The sequence below is a fragment of the Phaenicophaeus curvirostris genome, chromosome 1 (assembly GCF_032191515.1).
Source record: "Phaenicophaeus curvirostris isolate KB17595 chromosome 1, BPBGC_Pcur_1.0, whole genome shotgun sequence".
NCBI lineage: Eukaryota > Metazoa > Chordata > Aves > Cuculiformes > Cuculidae > Phaenicophaeus > Phaenicophaeus curvirostris.
This window is the reverse complement of record NC_091392.1, coordinates 7,260,930-7,276,042: the sequence shown is the minus strand read 5'-3', so window position 1 is coordinate 7,276,042 and position 15,113 is coordinate 7,260,930. Positions and strand designations below refer to the sequence as shown.

Sequence of the window (15,113 nt, the reverse complement as noted above, 5' to 3'; positions counted from 1 at the left end):
ATCATTGTTGCTTTCACATCTTCAGCCACCAAGAAGTGGGTTCCTTTGAGCACTGACTTGATCTTTGGGAAGAGGGAGACAGGTCTGGTGAACAGGGTGGGTGATCAAGCACAATGATGTTGTTATTGGCTAAAAACTGTTTCACAGACAAAGCATTGTGGGTTGGTGCACATTAACATTTTCCAACCAAGGGTAAGAAAACATCTCTGTTTGAACACACATCCACTCGTACCGAGTGAAGTGATTGAGCTGAGCCTTGTCTCACTGTGACAGGTTAGAATACATACTATAACCTTCTTTTTGTCTCACCCCTCTCACTCTTGGTTCCAAACCTACAGGGCTAGTCTCAGTTTTTTTGGTTTGGACCTTGTATGTCAAGAAGGCCTCTGGAAGCCTCTATCCCAGCCTCCTGCCCAAAGTCAGGCCAACTTCAGAGTTCTGTCATGTTACTCACAGCCCTGATATTTGACCAACTTCACTGACTGTTTTGGTTTGGGTTTCTTTTAACATATCTAGTTAGAGTTGCAACCTGTGTCCATTGGCTCTTATGCTTTTGCTGGACCCCTCTGAGAAAAGTCTGTCTCCATCTCCTTTGTAACTCACCTTCAGGTCACCAAAGAGAGCAGACAAAAAGTAGGTAGATCCTCTGTAGACTTCTGCATGTGGTTTGACTCTAAACAACCACCGTGTGTGATATTTGACACCCCTGAGAGCGTATGCCTCACTGAGTAACCCCATTCTTGCCTGTGCCCCATTTCAGGCGCTTGAGGGAAAGATATATACACAAAAAAAGAAAAAGAAAATGAGACACCAAATACCTGGTTCTTATAGACCCAATGCAAAATGGTTCATACTGTGTCCCCACAGGGTCATCCAGTCACAATATACACTCCTTACTGTGAGGCTCAGCACAGGCTAACTCAGCTCCCCACACCTCAGCGAAGTCCAGGTCACCTAGGACATGAGTGACCAAGCCAGAAATTCTCCCCTGTCTTTTATTCACAAAGCAACATCCCTTTTTATCAGGGAGCTCTGGCATTTACTTCCTGCTGCGCGCAAACTCCACAGCACCAGCCACATGGTCAATAAAACTGGTAAAAAACTTCTTCAGACTCACATGGGTGAAATGAATGCAGATCCCTGGGCCTCTTCTCCTCCAGGCTCAGCTTAATTAGGGAGCAGCCAGCAAACCACAAGCGTGCTCACAAAAGAAGCTTGCGTCTGAAGGGCTTTGACTGCCGCTTTTTGTAACTAGTCACAAACATCTGGTGCCTGGCAAGCTTGCCTGCTTCTTGGAAGGGGTTTCCAATGAGAAAATTCCTATAACTTTCACCTGAATTCTCCACAGCACACAGTGCAGCACTCGAATCTCTCCCCTGGCTCCTCTTCCAGGCTGCCAGCTTTGCAGAAAAGCCATTTCTGGCACTGGTTTCCCCACCATACCCTGGCTGCCCACTCCAACACATTTGAAACAGTACATATGGTCTGACAGGGAACAATTATTCTCTTGAATGCTTGTGGGTTGATAAGCAGTCTTACAAATTCAAGTGATAGTGTTGGTTCCAGTTTTATTGGCACTATGAAACAGAGCCCATGATGGGGACTGTTCCCCGAAAGGAGGGAATAAAGGTAATTTTTTTTCTACTTTTCTAGTAGCTCCTTTCCCTTTTACGTGTCTGCATCACCGTGCAACTATACTCAAAAGCCCGTCTCAGGGAGACTTCCTTAAGTATCTGTTGAGGATTAAATGATCTCATGTGCAGCCTGTAATGATGGTTACCACCAAAAATTGTTCCCATCTGAAAGCTGCCCAGTGCTGCATGATCCGAAATGGGCTGCTGACCTCAGAAGAGATCTCAGTAGCAAACTACCACATCACAGAAACTCAGCCTACCACAAGCACCACTAATTGTCCCCTTGTCTGCGGGTTCCAAGTGAAGGCAGCTACTAAAGGACAGGGGAACTGTGCTCTCAGCTTGTCTTACCGGGTGACTTTCTCCTAAGCTTTATTTCCAGGGGAGATGATGTCCAAGTCCCTCCTGTGAGGTACCTTTTGCACTACACCACTAATACAGCTCCAGAAAAAGCCAATGCAATTGTCCCACCCACAAAAACAGGCATTGGATTCAGCCCTGCAAATTAACTGAAGACAATCATAAGCCAAATAACCCAGAGGCAAGAAAGAGGCAAACCTGCCATGAACATGGATGCCTCGACTCAAACTAGCCCCAAAACCAGCACACATCTGTTGTCATTGCATTTCTGCAAGACTGTTGAAATTACGACCAGCTCCCTGCTGTGCCTCCTATTCCCCAGTGAAGGTTGCAAGCATTAGCGTGGTAAAAGGATCTTGATGGGTAAAAATTATGCTTCCACTTAAGAAGACCCACTAATGGCACCTTGTGCATCTGTCACTGAATTAACGACATCAATTTGAAACCATACGTAAGCTGGGGAACTGGTGAAGGGAGGAGCTTGCCTACTTTAGGAGGTCTGGCTGAAGGGAGACCTTAGGCTTTTTTATTCCTGAGGGGTTGTGATCGGCTACCAGGAAACCAGATACTTTCTTGTGAGTATTCACATTTTGGATTCCTTATGTATAGGAAGGGTGAGAGCACTCAGATCAGTGTGGGCAAAGGGAGGGGGAGACTGCAGAATAACATGCAGGCAGCAAAGGAAAGGTAGTTACAGCAATGCTAAAATGCACGTGTATGTTCGGAAGAGTAGGGCAATATTAAAAAAGACACAAACTTGGGTTGTGGGGTCCTTTTCACCCTGTTCTTCCCAAGAGTGTGGATTTGCCTCCTTCTGCACCCTGCCAAGAAAAACAAAGTCACTAAATATAAAAATGCAGCAATCTGGGGATCTGCTCTGGTGCTTAAAATGTAGGTGTCTAATGCTGTTTCAGGCACCACTGGGGATCTGAGACATCTGTGTGGGGCTGGCAGGCTCGCTCCTTCCCTCCTGGGGCAGCAGCTGGGGGCCAGGCAGGGTACCTCGGGGAATGGAAAGCGGCACTCAACGCCTACGTTTGGGCTTCTGAGCAGTTCCCCCAGAGCCCTGTGTGTTTGGACAGTTGGAGTTAATCATCGAAGGGAAACAGAGCTGCAGTTAATGAACTGAGCACTGTGAGGTTTGTTAGCAGAAAGGCTAAAATAGGAAAGGATCAGAGTGCAGGGGAGAATGCGGCAGAGTCCGAGGGAGAAGAGCGTCCCAAGGAGAGCGGCTGCCACTCGCTTGGAAAAGGGTTTCAAATTCCTTCTGCTCCACGCCAGAGTTTAGTCATAAATGACAACGGGGGACCCAGGGACAGAGGGGTAATTTCTGAAGGGTGTGATCTGCTGGTTTTTTAGACTCTGATGTGTTCCACATGTCTGAGCGCCTCCCAAACACGTCCTCTGCACATGCCGCGCGGCACGGCCGCGTTACACTCTCTGCCTTGCAGATGGGCATCTGGAAGCACAGAGGGATGTTTTTGGCAGCCCACGTGGCAGTCTCAGGCCTGACCCCAGTTGTTGTCGGTGGGAGTTTAGGCCTCAAACTTCCTTTTCAGGCCTTTGAAGCTCTGCTACAGCTGGCTGGGTGCTTGCAGGGGAGCCAGACTTCATGTTCAGACCTCAGCTCCCGGCTTAACCCTTTCACCCCATGTCTGTCCCATGCCTCAGTGGGAAAAACAGTGGGTATTTCTGTGCTTTGTTAGGTTATTATGACTTCTATGCAGCCGTTAATTTTTCCAACAGAGGAATAAAATAATCCTCCAAGGACAGTGTAATGCAGCCCTTCAAGCTTCCCATCCCTTCTGGCCCCTTTCCTCTCCTACCCTCCTGCAATGCTGACAGCCCAGAGCGAGGGCAGCTCAGTGCCCTGCTCACCCCACCCTTCCTTCCAAACACCCCCTTATAGAAAGAAAAAAAGAAAAAAAAATATATAAAAAAACAACCAAACCAAAATAAAACCCCAAACAACTCTTGGTTGGAAACTTTTACAAACACAAATGTTTTTAGGTTTGCTGCCTCTCAAGTATTAGTGTGCAGAAAATGTTTGGGTCCTCACTGTGGCTTGTTTTATTTGCTAGATTTCACCTCCACCAGCAGCTTAATCAGTGCAAATCAAATTACGCCTCCTGTTTACTTATCTCCAGAGCGCTGACACTGGCAAGCGGCTTATCTCAGTGTGGCAGGAGCCAGCGCCTTCCTTGGGGGTAGCACAGGAACTCCACAGAAGCTGCTTGTAGTGGGAGAAGGAGCATAAATCAGGGGAAAGCTCTGCTGGCTCATCTCCCCAGAAGCCAGGTTACGCTCCCCAAGCTCCACTGCTTGCTAGGGAAAGCCAAAGCTCCATGGGGTGGCGGCTGCCTTCTCCCTGTGGAAGCCAGGGTTGGAATTTTGGCTTACTCATTTGTAAAAAAGGAGGAGGCGGTGGTGAACCTGTCCACAGCGGTGACACACTGTTTTGCAGTCACCGCGTCCTTTGCTTGTGTGGTTGGTCCTCCCTCCTGCCTGGCCTGGGAGGGATTTCATGGTAGAAGCATGGGGTACGCAGACCACATAAGCGCGTCCTCCTGCCCAGAGCACGTACACCCAGCAGGCTCAGGGGCGAGGGCGCACAGCTGGTGTCCCGGAGGTCTGCATTTTGCTCCTGTGACTGCTTCGTGCCTCAGTTTCCCCTCTTGGTGAGCGTGCTGGCTGTCCGAGCGCCACATGGCGATGCTTCTAAAAGAGGCAGGAATATAGCTGGCAGGAATATAGAATCATAGAATCATAGAATAACCACGTTGGAAGAGACCCACCGGATCATCGAGTCCAACCATTCCTATCAAATACTAAACCATGCCCCTCAGCACCCCATCCACCCGTGCCTTAAACACCTCCAGGGAAAGTGACTCAACCACCTCCCTGGGCAGCCTGTTCCAGTGCCCAGTGACCCTTTCTGTGAAATTTTTTTTCCAAATGTTCAGCCTAAACCTCCCCTGGTGGAGCCTGAGGCCATTCCCTCTTGTCCTGTCCCCTGTCACTTGGGAGAAGAGGCCAGCTCCCTCCTCTCCACAACCTCCTTTCATATGACCAGCTTACGCCTGCATTTTGCACCGCCCAGAGCTCCTGTGACTGCTTCGTGCCTCAGTTTCCCCTCTTGGTGAGCGCGCTGGCTGTCCGAGCGCCACATGGCGATGCTTCTAAAAGAGGCAGGAATATAGCTGGCAGGAATATGACTGGCTTATGCCTGCATTTCGCACCGCCTCGAGCCCTCTGGAGCATCGTCCATCGCCAACACGAGCCTGTCAGCACACGGGATGGATAAACGGGCTCCGTTTGCGTTCACTGCGGGGCTACAAGCAGAGATGGGCGCTGCATTTCGGGGGTGCGATGCGGGTCGCCTCCGTGGGGTCTCACCCACCCGAGCCAGAGGCTGTTGTGCACCCAGCTCCCACCCCCAGAAAGGGAAATATATATATATATATATGAATCCCGTTTTCCCCGTGGTTTTAAGCCGCTTCTCGCCCTGCAAAGGGAAAGCGTCGCCCTCCCCCGGCGGGGCCAGCGGGAGCCAAGCGGGAGGAGCCGCTGGCCCCGGGGCGGGGCGGGCTTTGCGCCGAGGAGCCTCACCCGCTTCTTCTTCCCGCAGATCTTCCAATGGAGGCAGCTGGAGAACCTCTATTTCCGCGAGAAGAAGTTCTCGGTGGAGGTGCACGACCCGCGCAGGTGAGAGCCGAGCCGGGATGAGCCGGACCGGGCCGGGCTTGGCAATGCTGAGCCGGGATGAGCTGTGCCGGGTCAGGCTTGGCAACACTGAGCCGTGCCGAGCCGGGCTGAGCCGTGCCAGGCTTTGCAATGCTGAGCTGTGCCGAGCCGGGATGAGCCGTGCCGAGCCGGGTTTTGCAGTGCTGAGCCGGGATGAGCCGTGCCGAGCCGGGTTTTGCAGTGCTGAGCCGGGATGAGCCGTGCCAGGCTTTGCAATGCTGAGCTGTGCCGAGCCGGGATGAGCCGTGCCGGGTCGGGCTTGGCAATGCTGAGCCTAGATGAGCCGTGCCGAGCCAGGCTTTGCAATGCTTAGCTGTGCTAAGCTGGGCTTTACAATGCTGAGCTGGGCTTTGCAGTGCCGAGCTGAGCTGAGCTGTGCCGAACCGGGCTTTGCAATGCTGAGCCAGGCTGAGCCACGCTGTGCCAGGCTTTGCAGTGCTGAGCCGTGCCGTGCCAGGCTTTGCAATGCTGAGCTGTGCTGAGTGGGGCTTTGCAGCGCCGAGCTGGGTCACAGAATCAATCATAGAATCAAAGAACGGTTGGAAGGGTCCGTAAAGACCATCCGTTTCCAACGCATGACACTGGCCGGGTCGTGGCTCCCGCTGTCGTGCGGGGCTTTGGGGCAGGGGTACGGCGACAGGGGTGCTGCTTCCCTCCAGCGGGACGTTTGGGGTTCAGGTGGGGTGGTTTCGAGGATGTGTTTCCCCTCGGATCCTCACGGGTTGAGCTTTTTCCCCCTTCCCTCTCTTTTGACACCTTCTGAACCGCGGGGATGTGCATCTCCCGTGCATGGAAGGGGCTTTGCCTTGTCCCCGCGTTGCACTTAGAGCCTGGAGAAGGGCACCAGATTTTGTACTCGCATGCTTCCTTGTAAATAAATATTCAGTAGTGCAACTGGAAGGAATGGCACGGTACCAGAGGTTTACCGGCAGTCTGGATGAAAGCCCGTCAGCCTTTTTGGCACAGGAGTCTTTTTTTTAATTACTTTAGAGACCTGATGTGGGAGAGAGTGAGGTCAAGTGTCTGTGCTGCATTTAATCGGTGCGTTCAGCACCCCTGCTCATTTGCGCTAGTGGATGGTTGCTGCAGACAGTGACCAGCATGTATGTTGATCCGTAAGCTGCTCCTGCTAGAAGCAATGTCCCACTTGCAAATTAAGTGTGAATACGACTGATGGAAACCAGCTCTCATCCCAGACTGATTTGATGTGCTGCTGGTAGGAGCGTGTTTTGCTGATCACTTAGCTGTAATCCTGTTTCACCTGTTTCCCATGCCTATCTGTGTACTAATATGTGTGCTTTTATTAGGGGAATTTCACATGCAGTTTCTGCTCTTATTTGCCTTGATTCAAACACAGTCACACACACAATACAATGACAGTGATGCCTGTCTCCATAGCTGCATTTTGTTAAAGCAAAAACTGCGTGAAGTGGCTCGTGCCATTCTGCAGCTTCAGGTCAGCAGAGCCTTGAAGCATCTGCTTAATATTAAGCATGTAAATAGTCACTTGCAATCTAGCAGAGCAAATTCCCAAAGTTGAGGATATGCTGGGAGATTTTCCAGCAGCAGGAGCTGGGGGTGGTGAACTCCTTCCCCAACCAAGCCTCCAGCAGTGAGGGAGGCGTTGGAAACGTGTGCCACAAGCAATCATAGAATCATAGAATAACCAGGTTGGAAGAGACCTACCGGATCGTGGAGTCCAACCATTCCTATCAAACACTAAACCATGCCCCTCAGCACCTCGTCCACCCATACCTTAAACGCCTCCAGGGAAGGTGACTCAACCACCTCCCTGGGCAGCCTGTTCCAGTGCCCAATGACCCTTTCTATGAGGAATTTTTTCCTAATGTCCAGCCTAAACCTCCCCTGGCGGAGCTTGAGGCCATTTCCTCTTGTCCTGTCCCCTGTCACTTGGGAGAAGAGGCCAGCACCCTCCTCTCCACAACCTCCCTGCAGGTAGTTGTAGAGAGCAATGAGGTCTCCCCTCAGCCTCCTCTTCTCCAGGCTAAACACCCCCAGCTCTCTCAGCCATTCCTCATAAGGCCTGTTCTCCAGCCCCTTCACCAGCTTTGTTGCTCTTCTCTGGACTCGCTCCAGAGCCTCAACATCCTTCTTGTGGTGAGGGGCCCAGAACTGAACACAGGATTCGAGGAGTGGTCTCCCCAGTGCCGAGTACAGAGGGAGAATAACCTCCCTGGACCTGCTGGTCACACCGTTTCTGATACAAGCCAAGATGCCATCATCGAGAAGCCCCTAAACTCCCAAGCTACCTGATTCCTGTAAGCAGCAATTGTGAGGAAAAGAAAGCAGATAGCTCTGGGACATTAAAATCATAACAGTATTTGCAACTTAATGTCATGTATGAAATGTGACAACACGGAAGAACCTCTTCTGTCTCATTTGTATTTAGATGATAAGAATTACTGACACAGAAGAGCTGCTGTTTTTTATTCCATTGCACTGTGTCTCTAAATCAACACCAGGAGGACAAAACCAAGTCCCAGGTTATTAGCCTGGTGCTTTCTCATTACAAAGGAATTCATTTGATCGATTTTTCATATCCAGAGAGTATCACCTTCCAGGTCAAAATGATACGCTGGCTGTAAAGCAGCAAGGCACGTTGCAGTGGCATGGTGGGAACATCGCTTGGGTTGTTGTCTCCCAGGCATGTGGGATGGACTTCTGCGAGGAGTTGTTCAGCATGTGCAAGCAGAGGAGTAGCCAGCACAGTGCTCTCCTCATTCCTCTCTGTGTAGCCAAACCAGAGCCTGAGTCAGCGAAGCCACACGCGCTGGAGAGCAAGCACGGCTTCACAGTTGTGGCCAGGGACGGGCAACACAGTGTATGTTTTTAAACCCTGTCTCTGCCTGTGGCTTCCTGTTTCAAATAAGCCATTTAAGCTCTCTTTTTCATAGTTACTTATCCCGTAAAGGAAGGAAATTATATATGTTTTAGGGGATATCAACAGGGTTAATTCCATAGCGCACATGGCATGCATGGAGGGAAGTCACGGAAAAAAAGACACATGGGCCATCTCTCACAGGCTCCAAAAGACAGCAGTGAAAAACAAGTCCATGGCTCTGACCAGCTAAGTCTGCAGACTTTCTAATGGGGTCTGCAGTTTTGATGGGAAATGTGTACAGATCTCAAAAAGAAAAAAAAATTTGAAATCACTGCTTTCAAGATGAGAAGATGAATGGCTTGCAGAGTATGTTTCTGAGAGCTCAAAATTGGTAACTGCGTTTGAACTGAGTAGGATGATACCAGAATTAAAGCTTTAGCCCATGTTTGAATGCCTTAATGCCTTGGAGTCTTATGTACTGCCATGGTTTGTGTCCAATAAGCCAACATAAAGCATCCAGAGTTGGATCTCCTCTCCTCAACTTTAGGAGCACCTCCTAGCACAGCCTTCATTCTCTGTCCAGTGTCAGAGACAAGGCAGCCCGGCACCCATCATCATTAGGACCACCAGCCCCCGTCCTGTTGCATCTGTGGAGAGTTTTCTCACAAGAACAGTACTCATATCAGGGCAAGGTCTTCTGTTCCAGTTGGATGGAAAGGGCTTGGCACAGGGTGGCACTGAAACCTGAGATCACGGTTGTTTGAGAACTTGCTTGGATTGGACATGGCTGTTTTCTCAGATAAATTTCTTTCTGATTTGTAACTTCGCAATTTGACTTTAACACATTTTGCAACACTGAAAAGGCCCAACAAAAGGGCTCTCAGCCCTCTCCCAGGCTGACCCTGGCCAGCAGTTCCCCCTTCACTGCAGAGTTTTGCTTTGCTTTCATTCTTGGCTCTATCACAACTTTCTTTGACTGTGTACCTCCCCTTCCCCACATTAACCTTGAATTTTGGACAGGGCAGTAACCCACAGGCACCAGAGGAGAGGTGGCCAGTGCAGGTGCGGGAGGGGAACCGCTGCCTTCGCAGGCTTGAGGACTTCCAAGTGCTAGTAGAAAGTCGCCCGTCATTTGCAGTGCACCGTAGAGCTCCTGGGCTGACCTGCAGTGTTACCTCCACATGTGCATCGCCGGGCTCACTAGGGACTGTGGCAGTCCCTCTGTAGCACCCCCTGCTCCCCAGGCTGTCTCTTGCACTGGCCCCTCTTCACCATCCACCTGTGTACCAATGCTCACCTTCATTTCATAATCGTGCTCTACCCCAAGACTCCTTAACAGACTGGAAAGGAAGACCTGATTTTTTGGGGGCGCTGTAGATTGGTGGCTCTGGTCCAGGCAGGGCTGTATCCCTGGGTGTGCTGGTGTCAGGGGCTCTGCTGGTGGGGTTAGAGTTGAGGAGCGGGGAGGAATAATCAGGCAGTTTTGTACAGCTGTGAAAGCATGGGGAAACCTAACCTGTGTTTTTCGCTAATATTTGAGGACAATTGGGAGTCCCAGAGAGGAAACATTTAGCTCTTATTTTTCCTGTTTTTTAATTCACTCAGCTAATCACTGAGTAACATGCTTCTCTCCAGGGCACTAGGCAGCCCTCTCCGAGCCTCACAAGCCCATTTCCGATACCATGTGGTGAGTCCTGCTAGATCTTTTTACAATCGGGGAAATCAAGGTACCTGAAGAGTTTCTTCCATGTTTTCTAAAGCAGCCATTGATCCTGTGCATCTTTAGTTCTCACCTGGGTCATAATATTTGAGAGCCACCATCCAAAGCCAGAAGTAGTGAAGGGTGTGAGGACTTTGCCTCAGGTATCTCAGCATGTGCTGAGACATGGAGGACTCACACATACTTTGGCGTTGGTGATTCTTCTGGGACATGCAGCAGGTCAGCATCAGCTGAGCCAAACCCAGCAATACAGTCTGAACTGGACAAACGGGATGGTCTTTACTATTACTCCTCTGGAGCTTGCTAACATGAAAATTTATTTAAAGTAAATGCTCTCCCAGTTTGATCAGCCATTCTCCAAGCACTTTTTGCCATTCTCTGAGCACTTTTTCCTGTTAGTACAAGGATGTACGCAGCAAAGAAAGCAGCTTTTACTACGAGGCATGTGATAGGTTCTGTTACAGAAAACAGCTTGAGGAAACTTTGGTGTAATCCCAGTTCATTCTTTTCTCCTCTCCAGAGCATCCGTGACCAGGAGGACTTTTGGGCATAGTGGCATCGCTGTGCATACGTGGTACGCCTGTCCAGCACTCATAAAGTCTATCTGGGCTATGGCCATTAGTCAACACCAGTTCTACCTGGACAGAAAGCAAAGCAAGGTAAGTATGTCAGAGATGGGAAGTGCATGTTGCAGTGGATGAGGCCTTCCCACTCCCTACAGTCCCTGCAAGGTCAAGTTCAGATGTTGGCTTCTTTCTTCCCCTCCCTTTCTGCTTAAGATTAAAAAGGCAAAGTGACTTGAAATATCTGCTGCTTTGGCCAGATTGAAGGAATTTGTATCAAATTCACGTCTATGAGAGTGAGGATTGAGGGAAAGCTTGTGCTGAACTGTGGCCAAATTGGAGGAGCCAAAGTTTGTGGCAGATAGGCTCGTGCCCCTGTCTGGATGGTTTGCACATCTTCTGGTTCTTGAACTCTGTCATAAAGTTAGAGTAGCTTTCAATAACTGAGTTCAAAGTATCTTCACGCTCTACACCTGTTTCTAAATCCTTCTTGCTGTCCCTTGCTTTTTACTATTGTATTTTCCTAGAAATGAGGGCTAGGGATATTATTTCTTTCTCCGCATAGAATCTCACAGCAGAAGGAGGGGACTGGATGCTGACAGCCTTGCCTTAGAAGTAACTGTCTTGATCTGGTGGTGCACAAAAGGCTGCTTAATACACAAAACAAACCACCTTGAAACCAGAGGAATGTGTGTTTTCCCTCTAATTCCTTTATTCAACAGTAATTTTAGGCATACCCAGAGCAGCAGGAGATTGCTTTGATCACTTTGAGATCACTTTGAGACAGAAGAGAGACTTCTCATGCAGATGCCCTTCTCCATGTGAGCGTGCTGATATAGAACTTCACAGGGAAGATGAAGTCTGTGCTGAGTGTTTACCTTCTTATACAGCTGCCTGAATTGCCCCCATCTCTTGCGAGACAGCAAGAATGTGCAGGGCAATAGTCCTCTAAAGGGCTGAAACAATCAACTTCTTGCTCTTGCTGAAAACACTGCCTGGATTTTCAGGCAGGGGCTGCTCCCTTCCTTGCACAGGCCCAGTCCCAGCCCTATCAGGTCCCTTCATAAGCCAATTCAGCCCACTGAAACTAGCAGAAAAATATTGCTTTTTCCTCTTTTCCTTCGCTGCATTATTTTTCAGCCTGTTCAATGAATTGAATTGTCTTGCTGAAATTATGTGAAGGGCCATCAGTGCCACATCAGTGACACATGGTTACACCCATTTTGGTCATGTCCCATCTAATCCAAAAAAACAGGATTCATGTTGCTGTGAGCTGTGTTGAATTTGGGGGCGTAGCTGTTCTCCCACCCCTGCCTGAGTGCCAGCTGTGAATACGGACAAAATGGCACGTTCACCTGATACCAAGTAATGGTTTCCTGTCCCACTCCTCTGCTCAGCAACATCAGGGCAAGACATAGCCCTCTCTGTTTTGCTCTCAACAAAAGCCACTCAGCAAACAAACAGAAGTTTTTGGGTTTTTTTTACTTTTAGCCAGATGGATTTGCTGATCTAGCCACGAGGTATTTAGGTCACAAGCAACCAACAAACAAAAGGAGATTCCCTCCTCCTACCATTTCTTTGGTAAGGAGCTGGGTCTCTTGAATGCCCAGGACTTCCCTTCAGTGACTTCTTTTGTTGATAGCAGATTGTGTTTCAATCTGATCTCCCCTCTCTCACACTCCTACAGACAGCACCACCCACCAGCACTCGTTTGTCAACCTGTCACGTCTGTGACCATGTCAGTGTGCTTTGTCACAATAATCCTGGTGGTCATGCTGAGGCTTTGAAGTTAAAGCATACAAATATTTTTTTCCCTTTCTCTTGACAGAGCTTGTATTTTAGTCTGTTGTCCTCATCTTTGATGTGGCACTGACAAGATTGATAGATCCATCAATTTTAATTGATCGGTTCATCCCACTGGTCACTTCAGGACACTGTACCCATGTGTGTTTCACTTTTGAAAACCAGTAAAACGTACAACAGAGTGGGGCAGTGGGAAATTACTTTGTTTCAGCTCTCAAGGGCTTAGACAAACATTTATTTGAGTTTCAGGTCACACGGGTTTGCATCCCCTTAAGTCTCAGTCTCCACTTCAGTCGAATCCCCAGCTTCAAAGCAAAATTTAGATATGCTGCCCTTTCATGTCCAAACTTGGCATTTTATATCATTCTGACAAAAGAAAGAAAAATAAAAACAAACTTAAGAAAAAGCCTGCTGGTTCTCACTGCAACTGAGCCTTCAGTCCAGTGATGTATACTAGATGGCAGGACATATGACATAGTCATGAAACAAGCTTGAACTCCATGCTCCTCATATAACTGGGCACCGGTTGGATTTGGATGTTCTGCACAAATCCACTAGAAAAGCTCCCTCATTTGATTTTAAAAAAGAAATAAACCCAGCTTTGCCTGGATTTTGACATTTTTGCAAGTGAGCTCCCAGCCTTCTTTGCAGCCTCACTCTGCCTTGAACTCCTGCCAGCTCGCCGAGTTCCCAGCATCTTGCTCCCTGCTGATCTGTCTCTCTCTCCTTGCAATCGAAGCGTAACGTGGAGACTGAAAAGATCCCCAGCTTTCCAAGCGAACATGTCAGCGTGCAGAACTCCTGTCAGCTTCCCTTGTTTTCAGGAGACAGATGCGGCAGGACTTTGAGGCATATCTTTGCTCTGTTGACTGCGCTGAGTCAATCAATTGTTTGGCCTAGAAGCCTTGAGAAGTCTTGTTTTGTGGGAATTTCCAACAGCTCATTCCTCCAAGCACAAGGCTTTTTGGCTGAATGAACTGGTAGAAAATAGGCCAAGGGTTTAAAAAAATCACCTGCAGCAAAGCCCCATCACTGCAAGCGAGAGGGATGAATTCATCCCTAGTGTCCGTCTACTCTTGCATTTCAGTGATGGATTTTTCTTCAACCTCTGACCCTGTCAGAACAACACTGGGGATCAGTTTGGCCCCGTGCTTTGAAATGACTCGTGAATGAGCCAGTCTCCCTCCATGTAAATGAGACTTGGCAGGTCTGTGCTAAGTGCTTTAAAATTTTTGAGTCAGGAGGGACTGCAGGGCCTGAGGGAGCGTTAATGGGATGTAATCTAGCTTTCCGCTATTGTGCTGTCAGTAGAGAGTCTAGCCCAGACCTTGCGCTGGCTGCTGCTCAGTGGCCTGTATGAAATGAGCTGTTGGTCTGATTCCTGCCGTTGATGAGTGACTGTCCAAAGCACAAGACCACCTGATGCTGATCGGCATCGCTGTAGGCAGCAGGGATTGAGCAGCATGGAAAATTAACCCCATTCCTTTCAGGAGATACTCCATCCCAGCTGTTTAGCACAGGGCGCCATTAGCACAACTGTGGTCAGATCTAAAACCTTCTTCTACAGCTTCAGCAGGTTTGGATTGCACTGCAGCATCTGTGGAGGAAGCTCACTGTGCCCTGCAGATCCCCTCTCTGCTCTCTTCTGGTTTGCTTTTTCTCTCCCTTGGCTCCAGGGATGCCAGGCTTTGATCTTATATCATTTGTTCATTTGCCTTGTGTAGGGCACGCTTCCAGCAACTGCTGGCTTGGCGTGCCAGCCAGGACCAAAACAGCATCCCGGTGTCTCGCCTTTACTCAGCATTTTAGATGACCAGGTGCCTGGTCAAATAGGTAGGGCCAGTGTCTCCCCTAATTTGTAGCCTGAAAATGATTGGGAATAAACTACAGTGCTTCTCCTGTAACTATCCTACATTGGATATCCTACATTTCCTATATTGGAAAACCACTGCCTTGCAGAGAGGGAGAGCAGGATCTGCCTGTGCAGGCTTGGAGTTTGTACCTTCCCTAGACATCCCCTGCAAGGACTCATTATAGGATAGGCAGATATTGGATGTGATCAGTCTGTCTGTTCTTGGGATTGTACAAGGGGTACATATCCCAGTGTATGTACAGAGTCACATAGCATATATATATATGTATATACTTGCAGGGGATAAATCACTAGGATAGGAGAAGCCTAGAGACTTGTTACCTTCAATGCCAGACCTTTGCAGCAAGACAGCAGCTCAGGCTCCTTATCAAAACTGAAGTAGCAGGAAATCTCATTAGATAAAAGCCATGACTTTTCCTCTTCACCTAGAACTAGCCTTCCAGAGCTGGAGAACATCTTTCACAAAACTTGTTTCTGACCACAAACCTCAGATCCAGGAAATTTAAAAGGTGCTGTCCTTCTCCTAGGGTTGAGTTTGGGTGAGAGCTGCTGGAAATAAGTGGTTTCTAATTGG

General features: G+C 48.9%; 1 protein-coding gene across 9 annotated transcripts in view; it reads left to right on the top strand.

The window, feature by feature from the left end:
- The window catches only part of FRMD4A (FERM domain containing 4A), a 387,789-nt gene that overhangs the window by 340,582 nt on the left and 32,094 nt on the right, over positions 1–15,113 (top strand). For all 9 annotated transcript variants that reach the window (XM_069873274.1, XM_069873358.1, XM_069873440.1 and 6 more), the window contains 2 exons: positions 5,623–5,699; positions 10,821–10,959. In XM_069873274.1, the coding sequence (XP_069729375.1) occupies positions 5,623–5,699; positions 10,821–10,959 (216 nt within the window). The remainder of the gene's footprint in view (positions 1–5,622; positions 5,700–10,820; positions 10,960–15,113) is intronic.